General features: G+C 38.7%; 1 protein-coding gene across 1 annotated transcript; it reads left to right on the top strand.

The window, feature by feature from the left end:
* Window positions 1–20,013: 20,013 nt before the first annotated feature.
* Window positions 20,014–21,051, top strand: LOC311054277 (rhodopsin-like; the record flags this gene model as incomplete). Its single annotated transcript, XM_084070153.1, has 1 exon — window positions 20,014–21,051. The coding sequence occupies one exon, from the start codon at window positions 20,014–20,016 to the stop codon at window positions 21,049–21,051; it is 1,038 nt and encodes a 345-aa protein (XP_083926279.1).

Raw genomic sequence — 21,051 nt, 5'->3', positions numbered from 1 at the left:
AGCAGTTTTAAAGGACAACTTTGTTTTTTTACAACCAAGGTTTATATTTTAGCTTGTAATTAAAGTAAATAAATGATGAGTGTAATTTTTTTTTCATTTACTGCTTTCTATAGTTTTAGCATTTTTTGCGATATTTTTTACAGTGGGCGGGGGCATTCTGTCCGGTGGCTAAATATGCCTTTTTTACACAATAAAAAAGGTCCGGCTGTCTGAGATGGCCAGATGTGAGTTATTGGGGGCTAGAAGAGCTACTGTAAATAATAATAAAGAAAACGCCGGGTTATTGTGTTAAAAAAATACATATTTAGCCACCGGACAGAATGCCCCCGCCCACTGTGAAAACACTGTAAAAAAAGATTGTGAAAATTGCTAAAACTATAGAAAGCAGTAAATTTAATTTTTTTAACACTCATCTTTTATTTACTTTAATTACAATCTAAAACATAAACATTGGTTGTAAAAAAACAAAGTTGTCCTTTAATCAAGAGTGTGAACCTGGCTCAGAGTTCAAACAAAATAAGAGCAATACACTTAAACACAGAATTGATTATGAATGTAAAGACAAAGGCTAATTAACCAATTGTTTATGAGTGAGTTAGTCTGCAGAATCTGTAGTGGATGTGTGTAAAGCAGTGGTTTTCAAAGTGGGGTCCAGGGGACCCTCATGGTTTCTTGAGGGGTTCTGAATGTCCCCTTACATTTCTGTAACTCCCGAGAGTGTACAAAATGGAACCAAATGGACCCCTAATGGTCCATTTGTACACTCTCAGAGATAATGGGGTCTTTGAAATTAAAACGTCGTAGAAGTAAGGAGTTGGATGATGGATGCAAACCAAAGGCCAAACAAGCCAAAATGTGAGAGGGGAGAATGAGAGACTCCAAAAGTAATGAAGACTGCTGTCACTGTGCGAGTCAGGAGGGAGTGCAGGACAGAAAGACCAAGGCAGACTAGTTCAGATATAAGGGGTTTTCTTTTTTTTATTATGACAAAAACCAGGGAACACAAGGAGCACCAGAAGGACTAGGAGGGCACTTGCAAGTTTCACTTGTAAAAGCACAAGAAGAAAGCCTACACTGTACATACACCGAATCAAGGAGACTAGATCAAACACTAAGATACTCACAGACAACTACGTATACAACAAACAGACTGGCAGTGAAGGGCAAACAGACACACATAGGAGACACAGGTGCTTATCTATGGACAATCAACACACGATTGGTTAGGGCTAAACAAGACACAGGTGAACAACATTTGCAAATGACAGGGTGAGACAAGACAGGTACTGTAGCAGCAAACAGTAAACACTCAGACATCACTACAAAATAAAAGGTACACAAGTGTAAATTAAAACTAGAACTAAGAAGATATATTTCTAAAATATGTAAAGAAACACAATTGTAGATCTGCTATTTTCAGAGGCCAACACCCGAGCACAACCAAACATAAAATGAATTGTCTTTTAGTTCTACTGGATCTCTTCTCCACTAGTCTCTCCCTGACATTTTAGTCCAGTTTTTATTTCTTGACGAAATTGTCAATATATTTAGTTTTAGTCGTCATAGCTTAGTTCATATTTAGTTTTCGTCAAACATTGACGTACATTTTTCGTCATAGTTTTAGTCTAAGAAATCAACACATGGTACGGATGGACGGACGGACGGACCAATATTCATCCCCTTGGGGACATTCAGGTGTCATCACAACACCGCTGTAGGCATGAAAGAAAAGACAGTTATACAGTAGGTACTGTAAGTGTACAAAGATCAAATCAAATTAAGAATGTAATGAAGATAAATACAGTACATCTTGCCATCGGCAGTTGGACTGACCAGGCTAACATAATGAATGAATTATTGTGTATCTAATTGAATCTGTTGTTTTATTGTAAATATTTCTTGCATTTGTTCCAATTGTTGTGCAGCACTTTGTAACTAAAAGTTACTAAAGTTAATATCACCCATTTTCAACATATCTTCATATAATTGGTGTCAGACTCCTCACTAATGCAAACCTTTTAATAAACTGATACATGCCTTTGATACAAGGATTTTAATACATTTAGTCATCTTGACAATCACATTTAGACAGACATACTTTGACCATCTTCAACTTGTGGAGATAGTTGTTTTGTCCATCATTGTCTGAAACGTGCTCCTAACAGGTTTTTGGGGGAACAATTTTTTTTCTGTTTTCGTCACTCGTCACTAGACGTCACTACCGAAACGGAAAAAAAAAATCACAAAAAAATCACTACCAATCAGCTTTAAATTGCCTGAAACGTGCTCCTAACAGGTTTTTGGGGGATTTTTTTTTTTCTGTTTTCGTCACTCGTCACTTTTCGTCACTACCGAAACGGGAAAAAAAAATCACAAAAAAATCACTACCAATCAGCTTTAAATTGCTTGAAACGTACTCCTAACAGGTTTTTGGGGGAACAATTTTTTTTCTGTTTTCGTCACTCGTCACTTTTCGTCACTACCGAAACGGGAAAAAAAATTCACAAAAAAATCACTACCAATCAGCTTTAAATTGCCTGAAAAGTGCTCCTAACAGGTTTTTGGGGGAACAATTTTTTTTCTGTTTTCGTCACTCGTCACTTTTCGTCACTACCGAAACGGGAAAAAAAATGCACAAAAAATCACTACCAATCAGCTTAAAATTTCCTGAAACGTGCTCCTAACAGGTTTTTGGGGGAACAATTTTGTTTCTGTTTTCGTCACTCGTCACTCGACACTTTTCGTCACTACCGAAACGGGAAAAGAAAATCACAAAAAAATCACTACCAATCAGCTTTAAATTGCCTGAAACGTGCTCCTAACAGGTTTCTGGGGGAACAATTTTTTTTCTGTTTTCGTCACTCGTCACTTTTCGTCACTACCGAAACGGGAAAAAAATTCACAAAAAAATCACTACCAATCAGCTTTAAATTGCTTGAAACGTACTCCTAACAGGTTTTTGGGGGAACAATCTTTTTTCTGTTTTCGTCACTCGTCACTTTTCGTCACTACCGAAACGGGAAAAAAAATCACAAAAAAAGCACTACCAATCAGCTTTAAATTGCCTGAAACGTGCTCCTAACAGGTTTTTGGGGGAACAATTTTTTTCTGTTTTCGTCACTCGTCACTAGTCGTCACTACCGAAACGGAAAAAAAAATTCACAAAAAAATCACTACCAATCAGCTTTAAATTGCCTGAAACGTGCTCCTAACAGGTTTTTGGGGGAACAATTTTGTTTCTGTTTTCGTCACTCGTCACTTTTCGTCACTACCGAAACGGAAAAAAAAATTCACAAAAAAATCACTACCAATCAGCTTTAAATTGCCTGAAACGTGCTCCTAACAGGTTTCTGGGGGAACAATTTTTTTTCTGTTTTCGTCACTCGTCACTTTTCGTCACTACCGAAACGGGAAAAAAATTCACAAAAAAATCACTACCAATCAGCTTTAAATTGCTTGAAACGTACTCCTAACAGGTTTTTGGGGGAACAATCTTTTTTCTGTTTTCGTCACTCGTCACTTTTCGTCACTACCGAAACGGGAAAAAAATTCACAAAAAAATCACTACCAATCAGCTTTAAATTGCCTGAAACGTGCTCCTAACAGGTTTTTGGGGGAACAATTTTGTTTCTGTTTTCGTCACTCGTCACTTTTCGTCACTACCGAAACGGAAAAAAAAATTCACAAAAAAATCACTACCAATCAGCTTTAAATTGACTGAAACGTGCTCCTAACAGGTTTCTGGGGGAACAATTTTGTTTCTGTTTTCGTCACTCGTCACTTTTCGTCACTACCGAAACGGGAAAAAAATTCACAAAAAAATCACTACCAATCAGCTTTAAATTGCTTGAAACGTACTCCTAACAGGTTTTTGGGGGAACAATCTTTTTTCTGTTTTCGTCACTCGTCACTTTTCGTCACTACCGAAACGGAAAAAAAAATTCACAAAAAAATCACTACCAATCAGCTTTAAATTGCCTGAAACGTGCTCCTAACAGGTTTCTGGGGGAACAATTTTTTTTCTGTTTTCGTCACTCGTCACTTTTCGTCACTACCGAAACGGGAAAAAAATTCACAAAAAAATCACTACCAATCAGCTTTAAATTGCTAGAAACGTACTCCTAACAGGTTTTTGGGGGAACAATCTTTTTTCTGTTTTCGTCACTCGTCACTTTTCGTCACTACCGAAACGGGAAAAAAATTCACAAAAAAATCACTACCAATCAGCTTTAAATTGCTTGAAACGTACTCCTAACAGGTTTTTGGGGGAACAATCTTTTTTCTGTTTTCGTCACTCGTCACTTTTCGTCACTACCGAAACGGGAAAAAAATTCACAAAAAAATCACTACCAATCAGCTTTAAATTGCCTGAAACGTGCTCCTAACAGGTTTTTGGGGGAACAATTTTTTTCTGTTTTCGTCACTCGTCACTAGTCGTCACTACCGAAACGGAAAAACAAATTCACAAAAAAATCACTACCAATCAGCTTTAAATTGCCTGAAACGTGCTCCTTACAGGTTTTTGGGGGAACATTTTTTTTTCTGTTTTCGTCACTCGTCACTAGTCGTCACTACCGAAACGAAAAAAAAAAAATCACAAAAAAATCACTACCAATCAGCTTTAAATTTCCTGAAACGTGCTCCTAACAGGTTTTTGGGGGAACAATTTTGTTTCTGTTTTCGTCACTCGTCACTTTTCGTCACTACCGAAACGGAAAAAAAAATTCACAAAAAAATCACTACCAATCAGCTTTAAATTGCCTGAAACGTGCTCCTAACAGGTTTCTGGGGGAACAATTTTTTTTCTGTTTTCGTCACTCGTCACTTTTCGTCACTACCGAAACGGGAAAAAAATTCACAAAAAAATCACTACCAATCAGCTTTAAATTGCCTGAAACGTGCTCCTAACAGGTTTTTGGGGGAACAATTTTTTTCTGTTTTCGTCACTCGTCACTAGTCGTCACTACCGAAACGGAAAAAAAAATTCACAAAAAAATCACTACCAATCAGCTTTAAATTGCCTGAAACGTGCTCCTAACAGGTTTTTGGGGGAACAATTTTTTTTCTGTTTTCGTCACTCGTCACTTTTCGTCACTACCGAAACGGGAAAAAAATTCACAAAAAAATCACTACCAATCAGCTTTAAATTGCCTGAAACGTGCTCCTAACAGGTTTTTGGGGGAACAATTTTTTTCTGTTTTCGTCACTCGTCACTAGTCGTCACTACCGAAACGGAAAAAAAAATTCACAAAAAAATCACTACCAATCAGCTTTAAATTGCCTGAAACGTGCTCCTAACAGGTTTTTGGGGGAACAATTTTTTTTCTGTTTTCGTCACTCGTCACTAGTCGTCACTACCGAAACGAAAAAAAAAAATCACAAAAAAATCACTACCAATCAGCTTTAAATTGCCTGAAACGTGCTCCTAACAGGTTTTTGGGGGAACATTTTTTTTTCTGTTTTCGTCACTCGTCACTTTTCGTCACTACCGAAACGGAAAAAAAAATTCACAAAAAAATCACTACCAATCAGCTTTAAATTGCCTGAAACGTGCTCCTAACAGGTTTCTGGGGGAACAATTTTTTTTCTGTTTTCGTCACTCGTCACTTTTCGTCACTACCGAAACGGGGAAAAAAATCACAAAAAAATCACTACCAATCAGCTTTAAATTGCTTGAAACGTACTCCTAACAGGTTTTTGGGGGAACAATCTTTTTTCTGTTTTCGTCACTCGTCACTTTTCGTCACTACCGAAACGGGAAAAAAATTCACAAAAAAATCACTACCAATCAGCTTTAAATTGCCTGAAACGTGCTCCTAACAGGTTTTTGGGGGAACATTTTTTTTCTGTTTTCGTCACTCGTCACTAGTCGTCACTACCGAAACGGAAAAAAAAAATCACAAAAAAATCACTACCAATCAGCTTTAAATTGCCTGAAACGTGCTCCTAACAGGTTTTTGGGGGAACAATTTTTTTCTGTTTTCGTCACTCGTCACTTTTCGTCACTACCGAAACGAAAAAAAAAAATCACAAAAAAATCACTACCAATCAGCTTTAAATTGCCTGAAACGTGCTCCTAACAGGTTTTTGGGGGAACAATTTTGTTTCTGTTTTCGTCACTCGTCACTTTTCGTCACTACCGAAACGGGAAAAAAAAATCACAAAAGAATCACTACCAATCAGCTTTAAATTGCCTGAAACGTGCTCCTAACAGGTTTTTGGGGGAACAATTTTTTTTCTGTTTTCGTCACTCGTCACTAGTCGTCACTACCGAAACGAAAAAAAAAAATCACTACCAATCAGCTTTAAATTGCCTGAAACGTGCTCCTAACAGGTTTTTTGGGGGAACAATTTTTTTTCTGTTTTCGTCACTCGTCACTAGTCGTCACTACCGAAACGGAAAAAAAAAATCACTACCAATCAGCTTTAAATTGCCTGAAACGTGCTCCTAACAGGTTTTTGGGGGAACAATTGTTTTTCTGTTTTCGTCACTCGTCACTTTTCGTCACTACCGAAACGGAAAAAAAAAATCACAAAAAAATCACTACCAATCAGCTTTAAATTGCCTGAAACGTGCTCCTAACAGGTTTTTGGGGGAACAATTGTTTTTCTGTTTTCGTCACTCGTCACTTTTCGTCACTACCGAAACGGAAAAAAAAAATCACAAAAAAATCACTACCAATCAGCTTTAAATTGCTTGAAACGTACTCCTAACAGGTTTTTGGGGGAACAATCTTTTTTCTGTTTTCGTCATTCGTCACTCGTCACTTTTCGTCACTACCGAAACGGGAAAAAAAATCACTACCAATCAGCTTTAAATTGCCTGAAACGTGCTCCTAACAGGTTTTTTGGGGGAACAATTTTTTTTCTGTTTTCGTCACTCGTCACTAGTCGTCACTACCGAAACGAGAAAAAAAAATCACTACCAATCAGCTTTAAATTGCCTGAAACGTGCTCCTAACAGGTTTTTTGGGGGAACAATTTTTTTTCTGTTTTCGTCACTCGTCACTAGTCGTCACTACCGAAACGGAAAAAAAAAATCACAAAAAAATCACTACCAATCAGCTTTAAATTGCCTGAAACGTGCTCCTAACAGGTTTTTGGGGGAACAATTGTTTTTCTGTTTTCGTCACTCGTCACTTTTCGTCACTACCGAAACGAAAAAAAAAAATCACAAAAAAATCACTACCAATCAGCTTTAAATTGCCTGAAACGTGCTCCTAACAGGTTTTTGGGGGAACAATTGTTTTTCTGTTTTCGTCACTCGTCACTTTTCGTCACTACCGAAACGGGAAAAAAAAATCACAAAAGAATCACTACCAATCAGCTTTAAATTGCTTGAAACGTACTCCTAACAGGTTTTTGGGGGAACAATTTTTTTTCTGTTTTCGTCACTCGTCACTAGTCGTCACTACCGAAACGAAAAAAAAAAATCACTACCAATCAGCTTTAAATTGCCTGAAACGTGCTCCTAACAGGTTTTTTGGGGGAACAATTTTTTTTCTGTTTTCGTCACTCGTCACTAGTCGTCACTACCGAAACGGAAAAAAAAAATCACAAAAAAATCACTACCAATCAGCTTTAAATTGCCTGAAACGTGCTCCTAACAGGTTTTTGGGGGAACAATTGTTTTTCTGTTTTCGTCACTCGTCACTTTTCGTCACTACCGAAACGGAAAAAAAAAATCACAAAAAAATCACTACCAATCAGCTTTAAATTGCCTGAAACGTGCTCCTAACAGGTTTTTGGGGGAACAATTGTTTTTCTGTTTTCGTCACTCGTCACTTTTCGTCACTACCGAAACGGAAAAAAAAAATCACAAAAAAATCACTACCAATCAGCTTTAAATTGCTTGAAACGTACTCCTAACAGGTTTTTGGGGGAACAATCTTTTTTCTGTTTTCGTCATTCGTCACTCGTCACTTTTCGTCACTACCGAAACGGGAAAAAAAATCACTACCAATCAGCTTTAAATTGCCTGAAACGTGCTCCTAACAGGTTTTTTGGGGGAACAATTTTTTTTCTGTTTTCGTCACTCGTCACTAGTCGTCACTACCGAAACGAAAAAAAAAAATCACTACCAATCAGCTTTAAATTGCCTGAAACGTGCTCCTAACAGGTTTTTTGGGGGAACAATTTTTTTTCTGTTTTCGTCACTCGTCACTAGTCGTCACTACCGAAACGGAAAAAAAAAATCACAAAAAAATCACTACCAATCAGCTTTAAATTGCCTGAAACGTGCTCCTAACAGGTTTTTGGGGGAACAATTGTTTTTCTGTTTTCGTCACTCGTCACTTTTCGTCACTACCGAAACGGAAAAAAAAAATCACAAAAAAATCACTACCAATCAGCTTTAAATTGCCTGAAACGTGCTCCTAACAGGTTTTTGGGGGAACAATTGTTTTTCTGTTTTCGTCACTCGTCACTTTTCGTCACTACCGAAACGGAAAAAAAAAATCACAAAAAAATCACTACCAATCAGCTTTAAATTGCTTGAAACGTACTCCTAACAGGTTTTTGGGGGAACAATCTTTTTTCTGTTTTCGTCATTCGTCACTCGTCACTTTTCGTCACTACCGAAACGGGAAAAAAAATTCACAAAAAAATCACTACCAATCAGCTTTAAATTGCCTGAAACGTGCTCCTAACAGGTTTTTGGGGGAACAATTTTTTTTCTGTTTTCGTCACTCGTCACTTTTCGTCACTACCGAAACGGAAAAAAAAATTCACAAAAAAATCACTACCAATCAGCTTTAAATTGCTTGAAACGTACTCCTAACAGGTTTTTGGGGGAACATTTTTTTTTCTGTTTTCGTCACTCGTCACTTTTCGTCACTACAGAAACGGAAAAAAAAATTCACAAAAAAATCACTACCAATCAGCTTTAAATTGCCTGAAACGTGCTCCTAACAGGTTTTTGGGGTAACAATTTTTTTTCTGTTTTCGTCACTCGTCACGTTTCGTCACTACCGAAACGAAAAAAAAAAATCACAAAAAAATCACTACCAATCAGCTTTAAATTGCCTGAAACGTGCTCCTAACAGGTTTTTGGGGGAACATTTTGTTTTCTGTTTTCGTCACTCGTCACTTTTCGTCACTACCGAAACGGGAAAAAAAATTCACAAAATAATCACTACCAATCAGCTTTAAATTGCCTGAAACGTGCTCCTAACTGGTTTTTGGGGGAACAAATTTTTTTCTGTTTTCGTCACTCGTCACTAGTCGTCACTACCGAAACGAAAAAAAAAAAATCACAAAAAAATCACTACCAATCAGCTTTAAATTGCCTGAAACGTGCTCCTAACAGGTTTTTGGGGGAACAATTTTTTTTCTGTTTTCGTCACTCGTCACTAGTCACTACCGAAACGGAAAAAAAAAATCACAAAAAAATCACTACCAATCAGCTTTAAATTGCCTGAAACGTGCTCCTAACAGGTTTTTGGGGGAACAATTTTTTTTCTGTTTTCGTCACTCGTCACTAGTCGTCACTACCGAAACGGAAAAAAAAAATCACAAAAAAATCACTACCAATCAGCTTTAAATTGCCTGAAACGTGCTCCTAACAGGTTTTTGGGGGAACATTTTTTTTTCTGTTTTCGTCACTCGTCACTTTTCGTCACTACCGAAACGGAAAAAAAAATTCACAAAAAAGATCACTACCAATCAGCTTTAAATTCCTTGAAACGTACTCCTAACAGGTTTTTGGGGGAACAATTTTTTTTATGTTTTCGTCACTCGTCACTTTTCGTCACTACCGAAACGGGGGAAAAAAATCACAAAAAAATCACTACCAATCAGCTTTAAATTGCCTGAAACGTGCTCCTAACAGGTTTTTGGGGGAACATTTTTTTTTCTGTTTTCGTCACTCGTCACTAGTCGTCACTACCGAAACGGAAAAAAAAATTCACAAAAAAATCACTACCAATCAGCTTTAAATTGCCTGAAACGTGCTCCTAACAGGTTTTTCTGGTCAAAAACTCCACTTGAGCTGTATTTGGGTAAAGTGATGATAATATAAGGACACATTCAAGTATCTGACAATGTATAAAGTCATCATACTACCAACTTTGATGGAAAATGCAGGGCAGAGTTTTTCCCTTGGCCTCTAGGGAGTGTGCGTGCAAAGTTTCACGCCTATCGGTCCAGTTACAGGTAACAATGCAAATTGGCCTGTTATGGATCCATTGGAAAACAGGCTCTCTTTTTTTTTTTACATTTTCAGAAAAGTAACGGTTTTGGACATTTCCACCCAACAGCGACAATATCCTATATTAAACCAGGCTAAAACACTCATTGATCTTTCAAAGCTAACATTTGTAACTCAAATCTTTGCTTCTGGGGATTCTACAAATGTCTTCTAAATCCTAACAGTTTTTTTAAAAACACTTATGTTGCTATTGTTGCAGTGGTTCTCAAACTGTTCCATGTCAAGGACCCCCAAATTATATGTATTTGGCCGCGGACCCCCATCTGAAAATATATTGTTCCCCCCCCAGAAGCAAAGATTTGAGTAAAAAATGTTCGCTTAAAAAAAAGTATATAGATTTGCATTACAAGCTTGTAGATCTGCAATTTTTGAATAGCCAATTAAATATAAAAATGACACACTCACAGATCTTGTGACTCATTGAGATGGCACCATATGGCCGATTTGAAAAACGTAGGGTGGCATTTCTTCCTTGGGCCCAGTGACAATGTGCGTGCAAAAGTTTCATGGCAATCGCACGCTGTGTTCATGATTTGAGGCAAACTTTGGAAGCCAATCTTAGCCAATCAGGATGGAATATATGAAAAATCTGAAAGACCCGTTTGGTTTAATGACTATGGAGATACTGTGTACCTTTTTGCGTGCTATTTGGACCAAATCTATAGGAGTAATATCCCCCCCACCAAAATTTGCAAAAATCAGCCTCCTGGTGGCGCTATAACAGGCCGATCTGAAAAGTGCGCGCGCGCGCGCGCACACACACACACACACACACACACACACACACACACACACACACACACACACACACACACACACACACACACACACACACACACACACACACACACACACACACACACACACACACACACACACACACACACACACACACAAATCGCTTACCCTCTGTAGAAGTAATCCCCCACTAGCCCCTGGGCATACCTTTCCCTTTCACCCAGTCACAACATTGGATCAAAATCTCCAATCTGTTTCCTATTATAATCTGTGTCCTCTGTAACACCACAGACTGATCCGACCATCTAATGGGGCTAAGGCAGGACAGGGCACGTCTATCTGCATGGCACATTTCAACAACTAGGCAATTCAATCATCATATATTATAGTATTTGACGCCCTACTTCGTCATAACTACGGTGTCACACAAGAGAAGCAAAAATAGCAGATTTGCAAGCACACAACGCGAGTCTGTGCTGTTTTTGAATTCCGTTTGAAGTCAAAGTGAAAGTGGTTTAGTGTGTCTGTGGGTTTAGTAAATATTGAACCAATGAAGCCTATCAACAAGAGCTTGTGACTAAATAAGAACTACATTGGATCCATTGGAACACAGGCTCTCTTTTTTTTAAACATTTTCTGAAAAGTAACGGTTTTGGACATGCAAGGTTTCCACACAACAGCGACAATATCCTACATTAAACCAGGCTAAAATACTCATTGATCTTTCAAAGCGAACATTTGTAACTCAAATCTTTGCTTCTGGGGGATTCTACAAATGTCTTCTAAATCCTAACAGTTTTTTTTTAAAACACTTATGTTGCTATTGTTGCAGTGGTTCTCAAACTGTTTCATGTCAAGGACCCCCAAATTATATGTATTTGGCCGCAGACCCCCCATCTCAAAATATGTTGTTCCAGGGACCCCCCCAGAAGCAAAGATTTGAGTAAAAAATGTTCGCTTTAAAAAATGTAGATTTGCGCAAACTTTCACGATTTGTCAAAAATAGCAGATCTACAAGCTCATAGCGCGGCACCGAGTGCCGCGCTATGAGCTTGTAGATCTGCTATTTTTGAGTAGCCAAATAAATCAAAAAATTACTCACAGATCTTGTGACTCATTGAGATTCAAATCTCTTTTCCAAGAGTGACCTGGCCAAGAGTGCAGCATGAAACACTTGTTACAACAATGAAAAAACAATACATATATCACACACTACATACAAGAACCATCACACTATCCAGTTAATATTGCAAAACAGGACTAATATGGTGACAACACGGTGACAAATTTAAAAGCAATCACGTTTTAGGAGATTGAAAAATGTGTAATGAATCATTCAATTCATCGCTTCATTGTATAACGTCTCCGTCGGGTAGAAACCTCATATGTCCAAAACGTGTTACTTTTCAGGATTTGAATTCTAAAATAGCAAAAGAAGCAGATCTACAAGCTCAAAATGTGTCACTTTGCGCTGCGTTTTGAGCTCGTAGATCTGCTACTTTTGATTCTTTTGTGTGACGCTGTAGTATGATCAAGTAGGGTTAATGTACTGCCCGACACCAACGACATGTGAAAACTGTAAATAAACCTTGTTAAAAAAATCTATCACATTTGCCAATAGTATTAGTCTGTCTATTCTTTGAAATAGATTAAAATTCTACCATAGTGATCAGCTCTGATAATTTTTTACCATCTGAATAGAATGTGCTCTACAAGCAAAATAAACACACTATAAAAAGGTCATTCTAATTCAGAAAGAAATCAAGAAAGAGAAAACAACAGGAAACACCTATAAAAGAACACAATATAATTTGAATGCAAAAAAATCTTAAAAATAATATAAAGTCACAGTTCGGGGGGGAATAAATATGTCAATAAAAGGCAGAGGCAAATAGAAAGGGTTTGTACCGGATTTACTTGATTTAAAAGAACTGAGAGTGGTAGCAGAACCTGCAGCAGTGGTGGAAAAGGTACTAAAATGTTTTACTTAAGTAAAAGTATCAATACTGCGATATAGAAATACTCCCATTACAAGTAAAAGTCCGGAATTCAATTCTTGAACGTAAAAGTATTCAAATAAAGTACAAATACCTCAAAATGGTACTTAAGTACAGTACTTGAATAAATGTACTTAGTTACTTTCCACCACTGACCTGCAAGTTCTCTCAGAGGTTGTTCCAGATATGTGTTGCATAGAAACGGAACGCTGCTTCTCCGTCTGGGGACAAAAAGCAGACTTTTCCCACATGACCTGCAGAGATGTGGATGGTTAAACAAGGATGAAGAAATGTGAGCAAGCACAATGCAGAAAATACAAACCTTGATATAGTTGCATTGTTTGTGGTACAGTATGTGATAATATTATTGAAAAGCTGAATATTGATATAATGGTATAAAACATTAAAACATTTATAGCAACCCTGCAAGCTGTCGTGCAGTAACTCGTGCAAATAACTCCCTATGCCATGCATTAAGTGAGCTTGTAGACTGGCTGTTATCGAATAGACAGAGTAGAAAATAGGGCTTATTACGTGTTTAATGATCAATAATTATAGCCCAATAACATGATACACATGATTCTGAAATGTGCATTCTGCATTTTGATGGTAGTACTTTTGCACTTTAACTGAGTAAGATTTTGAGAGCAAGACTTTTACTTGTAACCCCTGTGGTGGTATAGTAGGCTACTGTTACTCTTACAGAGTACTTCTCCCAGCGCTGGCCTGCAGTGTGTGAGAGAATGAGCAGCTATTTATTGGATCTTGCTGCAGGACATTAACCCCATTACAGACCCGGGACACTAAGCTGCTAATCTCTTTAAGTCCACACCCATTAAAAGATGCTGAGCCGTCTGCTAGCTGCTAAGATAGTGTTACTCTCTCTCTCTGAACCCGTTTGTCTCCTTCGCTATAAACCCCACAGCAATGACAATGCTCAAATTTATCTGAGTGTGTTGGCCGTGTGATGGTCGACTAATTCTGTTTGTTGAATTACTGTAGACACAATAAACACATTGTAGAGAATATCAATTGATCCCAAGAATCCCTTATAAAATGTTTGCAAGCTAAACATAGTGGACATTACAGTATATCCAACCCCAAACTGGGATTAGATACTGACCATGATACTGACATGATACTGACCATGATACTGACATTATACCGACCATGATACTGACATGATACTGACCATGATACTGACATTATACTGACCATGATACTGACATTATACTGACCATGATACTGACATGATACTGACCATGATACTGACATGATACTGACCATGATACTGACCATGATACTGACATGATACTGACCATGATACTGACCATGATACTGACATGATACTGACATGATACTGACATGATACTGACCATGATACTGACATGATACTGACCATGATACTGACCATGATACTGACATGATACTGACCATGATACTGACATTATACTGACCATGATACTGACATGACACTGACATGATACTGACCATGATACTGACATGATACTGACATGATACTGACCATGATACTGACATGATACTGACCATGATACTGACCATGATACTGACATGATACTGACCATGATACTGACATGATACTGACCATGATACTGACCATGATACTGACCATGATACTGACATGATACTGACCATGATACTGACCATGATACTGACCATGATACTGACATTATACTGACCATGATACTGACATACTGGTCTTCTGACACAGGAATTTTGTCGGGGGTGACAAATTGGGGCTAAAATCTATCTTAAAATGGCGTCGTGCGTACAGGCCTTTAGAGGCACATGGTTCTAACTCTATAATAGTGGTTAAGTAAAAGTATCAATACCACAATGTAGAAATAGGTTACTCTGTTACAAGTAAGAGTCCGGTATTCAAAATTCACCTGAGTAAAAGAACAACAGTATTGGAATCAAAATGTACTTAAAGTACCAAAAGTAAAAGTACTCATTACGCAGAATGTCCCATTTCATAAGTTTTCAAAATGCATGAAAATATATTTTTAAAATAGCAGCTTGTAGATCGACTAATTAACTACTAAAGTAGGCTATATAGGGCTGAAAGTGATATGTTTTGTAATAATCAACACATAAAAACTAGACGAAAATGTTATGGAGGGACTAGAGGAGAGGAGATCCAGTAGAACTAAGACAAGTCATTTTATGCTTGACAAGAATAGCCGATTTACAAGCTCACAATGTGTTGCAAACGCATTGTGAGCTTGTAGATCGTCTATTGTAGATCGTCTATTTTCATCACACAGCTATATATATATATATATATATATATATATATATATATATATATATATATATATATATATATATATATATATTATAAATCAGGCATTACAAGGCCATCAAGGCCCGCCAAAATACTGAATAATGATTTCTTTGGCTATTCAAAAATTTACTTTTTTTAAAAGCAAACATTTGTAACTCAAATCTTTGCATCTGGGGATTCTACAAATGTCTTCTAATTCCTAACAGGGTTTTTTCTTTTTTTAACTTATGTTGCTATAATCAGTGTTTTTTTCATGTCAAGCACCACCCACAATGATATGTATTTGGCCGTGGACCCCCCTATCTCAAAATATGTTGTTTGAGTGTTTGATATGAGTGAATTTGTAAAAAGATTTGAGTTAAAAACTTTTGCTTTAAAAAAGTATATATATATATATTCAACCTAAAGATTTGCACACATTTTCACAATTAAAAAAAAAAAATAGCAGATCTACAAGCTCATAGCGCGGCACTCGGTGCCGCGCTATGAGCTTGTATATCTGCTATTTTTACATAGCCAAAGAAATCTTAAAATGACACAGATGCGTTCCCGGTCTTAAAGGGTTAAACAGCTAAACAATGTACTATCAAAAATAATAATCTGTACATTGAAACTATAGGATGCCAGGTAAACAATGAGCCTAACATCTGTCTAAATGACATGCGAAAATGTCATTTTAACCTTGTGGTTAAAAAATAACAGTGGTGGAAAAAAGTACTCAAATTCTTTACTTAAGCAAAAGTATCAATACTGCAATATAAACCGCTCACAAAATGTAAGGAAACTTGAATTTGGGCCATTATATCTCCCCTTTACTAATACCAATCAGTAAAGTGTTACATATCATTTTTATCGGTGATTAGTCACCTTTACAACGAGGTACAGCTTGTAAGCATCGGGCATTCATGGAATGAGCAACACAGGCAAACGTGTGGGTAGCGCCGAGCAAAAATGTGCCAAAATCACCCAATATGCTTTTGCTGGTAATCGCTCTTGTTTTGAGCGACCTGCCAGCACACACCTGCTGAGAGGTGGGTTCTGCAACTTTGCGTTCTGCAACATGGGTTCTGCAACTTTGTTGAGTTTGTGTATGCTCCAAGCAGCAACACTGCCCCCATAGAAAGATGCCACGTTTGTCCCTTCAGGATAAGGCCCGTGCAATAGGACAAGTGAAGCTGGTGTTCCGTTACGCAGATTACGCATTATTTGATGTCAGCCCTGGTAGCATTTGCAGGCAGGTGTGTGCCAGTCAAAGGTGTGTGTCTGGCACCTGAGCATGGGCCCTGCAACTTTGACATCTGTCTTTGGTACCGTTGTGCAAATCTTGCCTGTAAATCTATGGTTCCTCAGTGAAGCAAGGGGTCTGGGTTGTTGTCTTCCTTGTTGACTTCACCAGTCTCACAGAACTTAATCCTAAATTTGGAAATGGTACCAGGGCTAACACCAAATAATGCTGTCACTCTGCATAACGGAACACCAGCTTCACTTGCCCTGTTGCACGGGCCTTATCCTGACAAAAGTGACATCTTTCCATGGGGGCAGTGTTGCTGCTTTGAGCATACACAAACTCAACAAAGTTGCAGAACCCATGTTCAGGTGCCAGTCACTCACCTGTGAGACAGTCACACACCTGTGACTGGCACACACCTGAAGCCCATTGAATGTCATGAATGTCACAACATTGAAAGTCAGCAGAAAAGTCTAAACAGGCCATTTTGGCACATTTTTGTTTGGCGCTACCCACACGTTTGCTTGTGTTGCTCATTCCATGAATGCCTGATGCTTACAAGCTGTACCTCGTTGTAAAGGTGACTAATCAACGATAAAAATAATATATAACACTTTACTGATTGGTATTAGTAAAGGGGAGATATAATGGCCCAAATTCAAGTTTCCTTACATTTTGTGAGCGGTTTAGAAATACTCTGTTACAAGTAAAAGTCCAGAATAAAAAATGTACTTGAGTAAAAGTACAAAAGTAGTGGCATCAACATGTACTTAAAGGGACTACACCATGAATTTTAACTTGTTCTTCTTTTTTGTGTGTTTTTGGTCTCCCCTACCTCTCTTCTATCCCCCAAAATACCCCAGTTTGAACACTCAGGCTTTCACAGCAAATCTGGGGTTTTCTGTAAATTGGTCTCAAAACAGGCCAAACTGATTTGGTCCCCGACATGACGTCACGTCAGGGTTATTATTTTTTAAATTCATGGTGTAGTCCCTTTAAAGTACAAAAATATTTGAAAATAGCAGATCTAAAAGCTCACAACGTCTATTTTCAAATATCCTATGTACTGTATAATATAGGGCCAAAGTGGTTAATGTTTGTTTCATAATATCATGATTTATATCTGAAAAGTAACTACTGTAGTAACTAAAGTTTTCAAATAATTGTAGTGGAGTAAAAGTACAATATTTTCCTCTGAGATGTCATAGAAGTAGAAGTAAAAGTATTGGAAATTGGAAATACTCAAGTAAAGTACAAATACCTCAAAATTGTACTTAAGTAAATGTACTTAGTTACTTCCCACCACTGAAAAACAAGCCTAAGAAACAAAAACATGAGAACAAAATGACCAGGAGGATAGTGTTGATTTTGACAGCAAATTTTGATTTAGTTTTAGTCATAGTCTTTTGAATACAATTTCATTTAGTTTTAGTCATATTTTAGTCATCTGAAATGTTTTACTGTTAGTCTAGTTTTAGTCGACTAAATATCATAAGATTATAGTCGACTAAATCTACAGTTGATTTAGTCGACAAAAATGTGTTTTGGGATGACTTGATGGGTCCTAATGGCTGATTTTACACTTGGTCGAATGCTGAAAATAGCCGATCTACAAGCTCACAACGCGTCGCAGCGCGACGCGTTGTGAGCTTGTAGATCGGCTATTGTCAGAGCGCAACACCCGAGAGCAACCAAACATAAAATGACTTGTCTTTTAGTTCTAGTGCATCCACTCATCCCTCACTAACATTTTAGTCTAGTTTTTATTTGTTGACGAAATTGTCAATATATTTAGTCATAGTTTTAGTCATCATATCTTAGTTTTTATTTAGTATTTATTTAGTATTCGTCAGTGAAAAAGTCGATGAAATCAACACTGCCAGGGGACGTCTGCCATGGTCGTCAGAACTAGGTCAAGTGCTACGGGGCTGAGGTGGCGTCTGAAGAGGTTGAGTCTTCAGATTATGGTGGGAAAGTGATTAATCCGACGTAGGCCTTTAATGACTTACTTTCTTAACCGCCATTTTTTTCCAGACCTCACACAAGCCAAAAAAAAAAAAAATGCTGGTTTTAGGATAACAGGATGGTGTTAAAAGTTTAACAGTAAGATTTAAGATTGGTATTTTGGTCATGATTTAACCCATTCAATCCGGGAACGCATCTGTGTGTCATTTTAGATTTGAGTTATAACCATTATTTTATGCTTTGGCTATTCAAAAATAGCAGATCTACAAGCTTGTAGCGCCGCCCTACGAGCTTGTAGATCTGCTATTTTTTGAAAAATCTTGAACATTTTGTGCAAATCTTTGAACACATATATTTTTTGAAACAACATTTTTAACTCAAATCTTTGCTTCTGGGGGGTCCCCGGAACAACATATTTTGATGGGGATCGGCTGCCAAAAACATATGATTTTGGGGGTCCTTGACAAGAAAAAGTTTGAGGACCACTGATATAACAATAATATAAGTTTTTTCAAAAAACTGTTAGGATTTAGAAGACATTTGTAAAGATTTGCACACATTTTCATGTTTTTCCAAAAATAGCAGATCTACAAGCTCATAGCACGGCACTCGGTGCCGTGCTATGAGCTTGTATATCTGCTATTTTTGAAGAAATCTAAAAGATGACTGTTCCCGGTCTTAATGATTTAAGTGAGGGTTATAGTGTGAAGCATTTAGGTTTATGGAAAAATCAACAGCTAATATATTATGGTCTTTTACAAGTGTTCCTCAATACATAAAAAAGAGAAATACAATTGTTCCAACTGCAAGTGATGATGATGATGATGATGATGATGATGATGATGATGATGATGATATCATCACCATCATCATCATCGGTGGTGTAAAGTAACTAAGCACTTTGCAGTTTTAGATTGTTAATAATTAATCGAATCACAAAGCTTCTAAATCTTTCAAAAATAGCAGATCTACAGGCTCACAGTGCATCGTATCGCGACATGTTATGAGCTCGTTGAGCTGCTATTTTTGAATAGGTGAAGTATAACATAGGGCGGTTAATGATAAATGATTATGGTCAAATAACGGTGGTTCTGAAATGGGCATTTTGCAGTAATGAGTGCTTTTACTTTTGCTACTTTAAGTACAGTATACTTTGATGAGAAATCTGAGTACTTCTTCCACAACTGATACTACTATTACGACAAAGACTACTACTACTACTACTACTAATAATAATAATAATAATAATGTTTTTGTCTGAGCAAACATTGCTATGTGATAGCAATGAGCTGGGGTAACCTTAATATCTTGATGAGTGTTCAGATATGTTTGCAGTGGTGGCTGGATTACAGTAAGAAGAATAGAATATGGATTACATATTAGCCGTGGCCTAAATCACGTTGTGCTGACGGCTTTGGAAAGTGATATAATCCGACGTAGGCTTTAAAAGTCGGAGTGCCTCCGAGCAGTTCCACTCGCAAAGTACTCCACTCCATCACGGTTCTGTTCAGCCTAAGAAACCACCGTCGGCACCGAGGGGCCTGATTGATTGCACCAGCGAACCGCAACCATGAACGGCACAGAGGGAGATGGGTTCTACGTCCCCATGTCCAACGCTACGGGCATCGTCCGCAGCCCTTATGAATATCCTCAGTACTACCTGGTCAATCCGGCGGCCTACGCGTGCCTGGGCGCCTATATGTTCTTCCTCATCCTGGTCGGATTCCCCGTCAACTTCCTCACGCTGTACGTCACCATCGAACACAAGAAGCTGCGAACCCCCTTAAACTACATCCTGCTCAACCTGGCGGTGGGAGACCTCTTGATGGTGCTGGGCGGGTTCACCACCACCATTTACACCTCCATGCACGGCTACTTCGTCCTAGGGAAACTGGGCTGCGCCATCGAAGGTTTCATGGCCACCCACGGCGGTCAGGTCGCCCTTTGGTCCCTGGTGGTTTTGTCCGTCGAGAGGTGGCTGGTCGTCTGCAAGCCCATCTCCAGCTTCCGCTTCACCGAGAGCCACTCCATCATGGGCCTGGCCTGGTCCTGGCTGATGGCGACGGCCTGTTCTGTGCCCCCTCTGGTCGGCTGGTCTCGCTACATCCCCGAGGGCATGCAGTGCTCGTGCGGAATCGACTACTACACGCGCGCGGAGGGCGTCAACAACGAGTCCTTCGTGGTGTACATGTTCTCCTGCCACTTCATCACGCCCATGGTCGTCATCTTCTTCTGCTACGGCCAGCTGCTCTGCGCTGTCAAGGCGGCCGCGGCCGCCCAGCAGGAGTCCGAGACCACCCAGAGGGCCGAGAGGGAAGTCACCCGCATGGTCATCATGATGGTCATCTCCTTCCTGGTGTGCTGGGTGCCCTACGCCAGCGTGGCCTGGTGGATCTTCTGCAACCAGGGCACCGCGTTCGGCCCCGTCTTCATGACACTCCCGGCCTTCTTTGCCAAGAGCTCGTCCATCTACAACCCTCTGATCTACATCTGCATGAACAAGCAGTTCCGCGAGTGCATGATCACCACCCTGTTCTGCGGAAAGAACCCCTTCGCCGAGGAGGAGGCGAGCGAGGCTTCCGCCACATCCTCCGTGGCTCCGGCATAA

Source organism: Gymnoscopelus microlampas (genome assembly GCF_963454915.1).
Source record: "Gymnoscopelus microlampas genome assembly, chromosome: 10".
NCBI lineage: Eukaryota > Metazoa > Chordata > Actinopteri > Myctophiformes > Myctophidae > Gymnoscopelus > Gymnoscopelus microlampas.
This window is presented reverse-complemented; position numbering and strand designations above follow the sequence as displayed.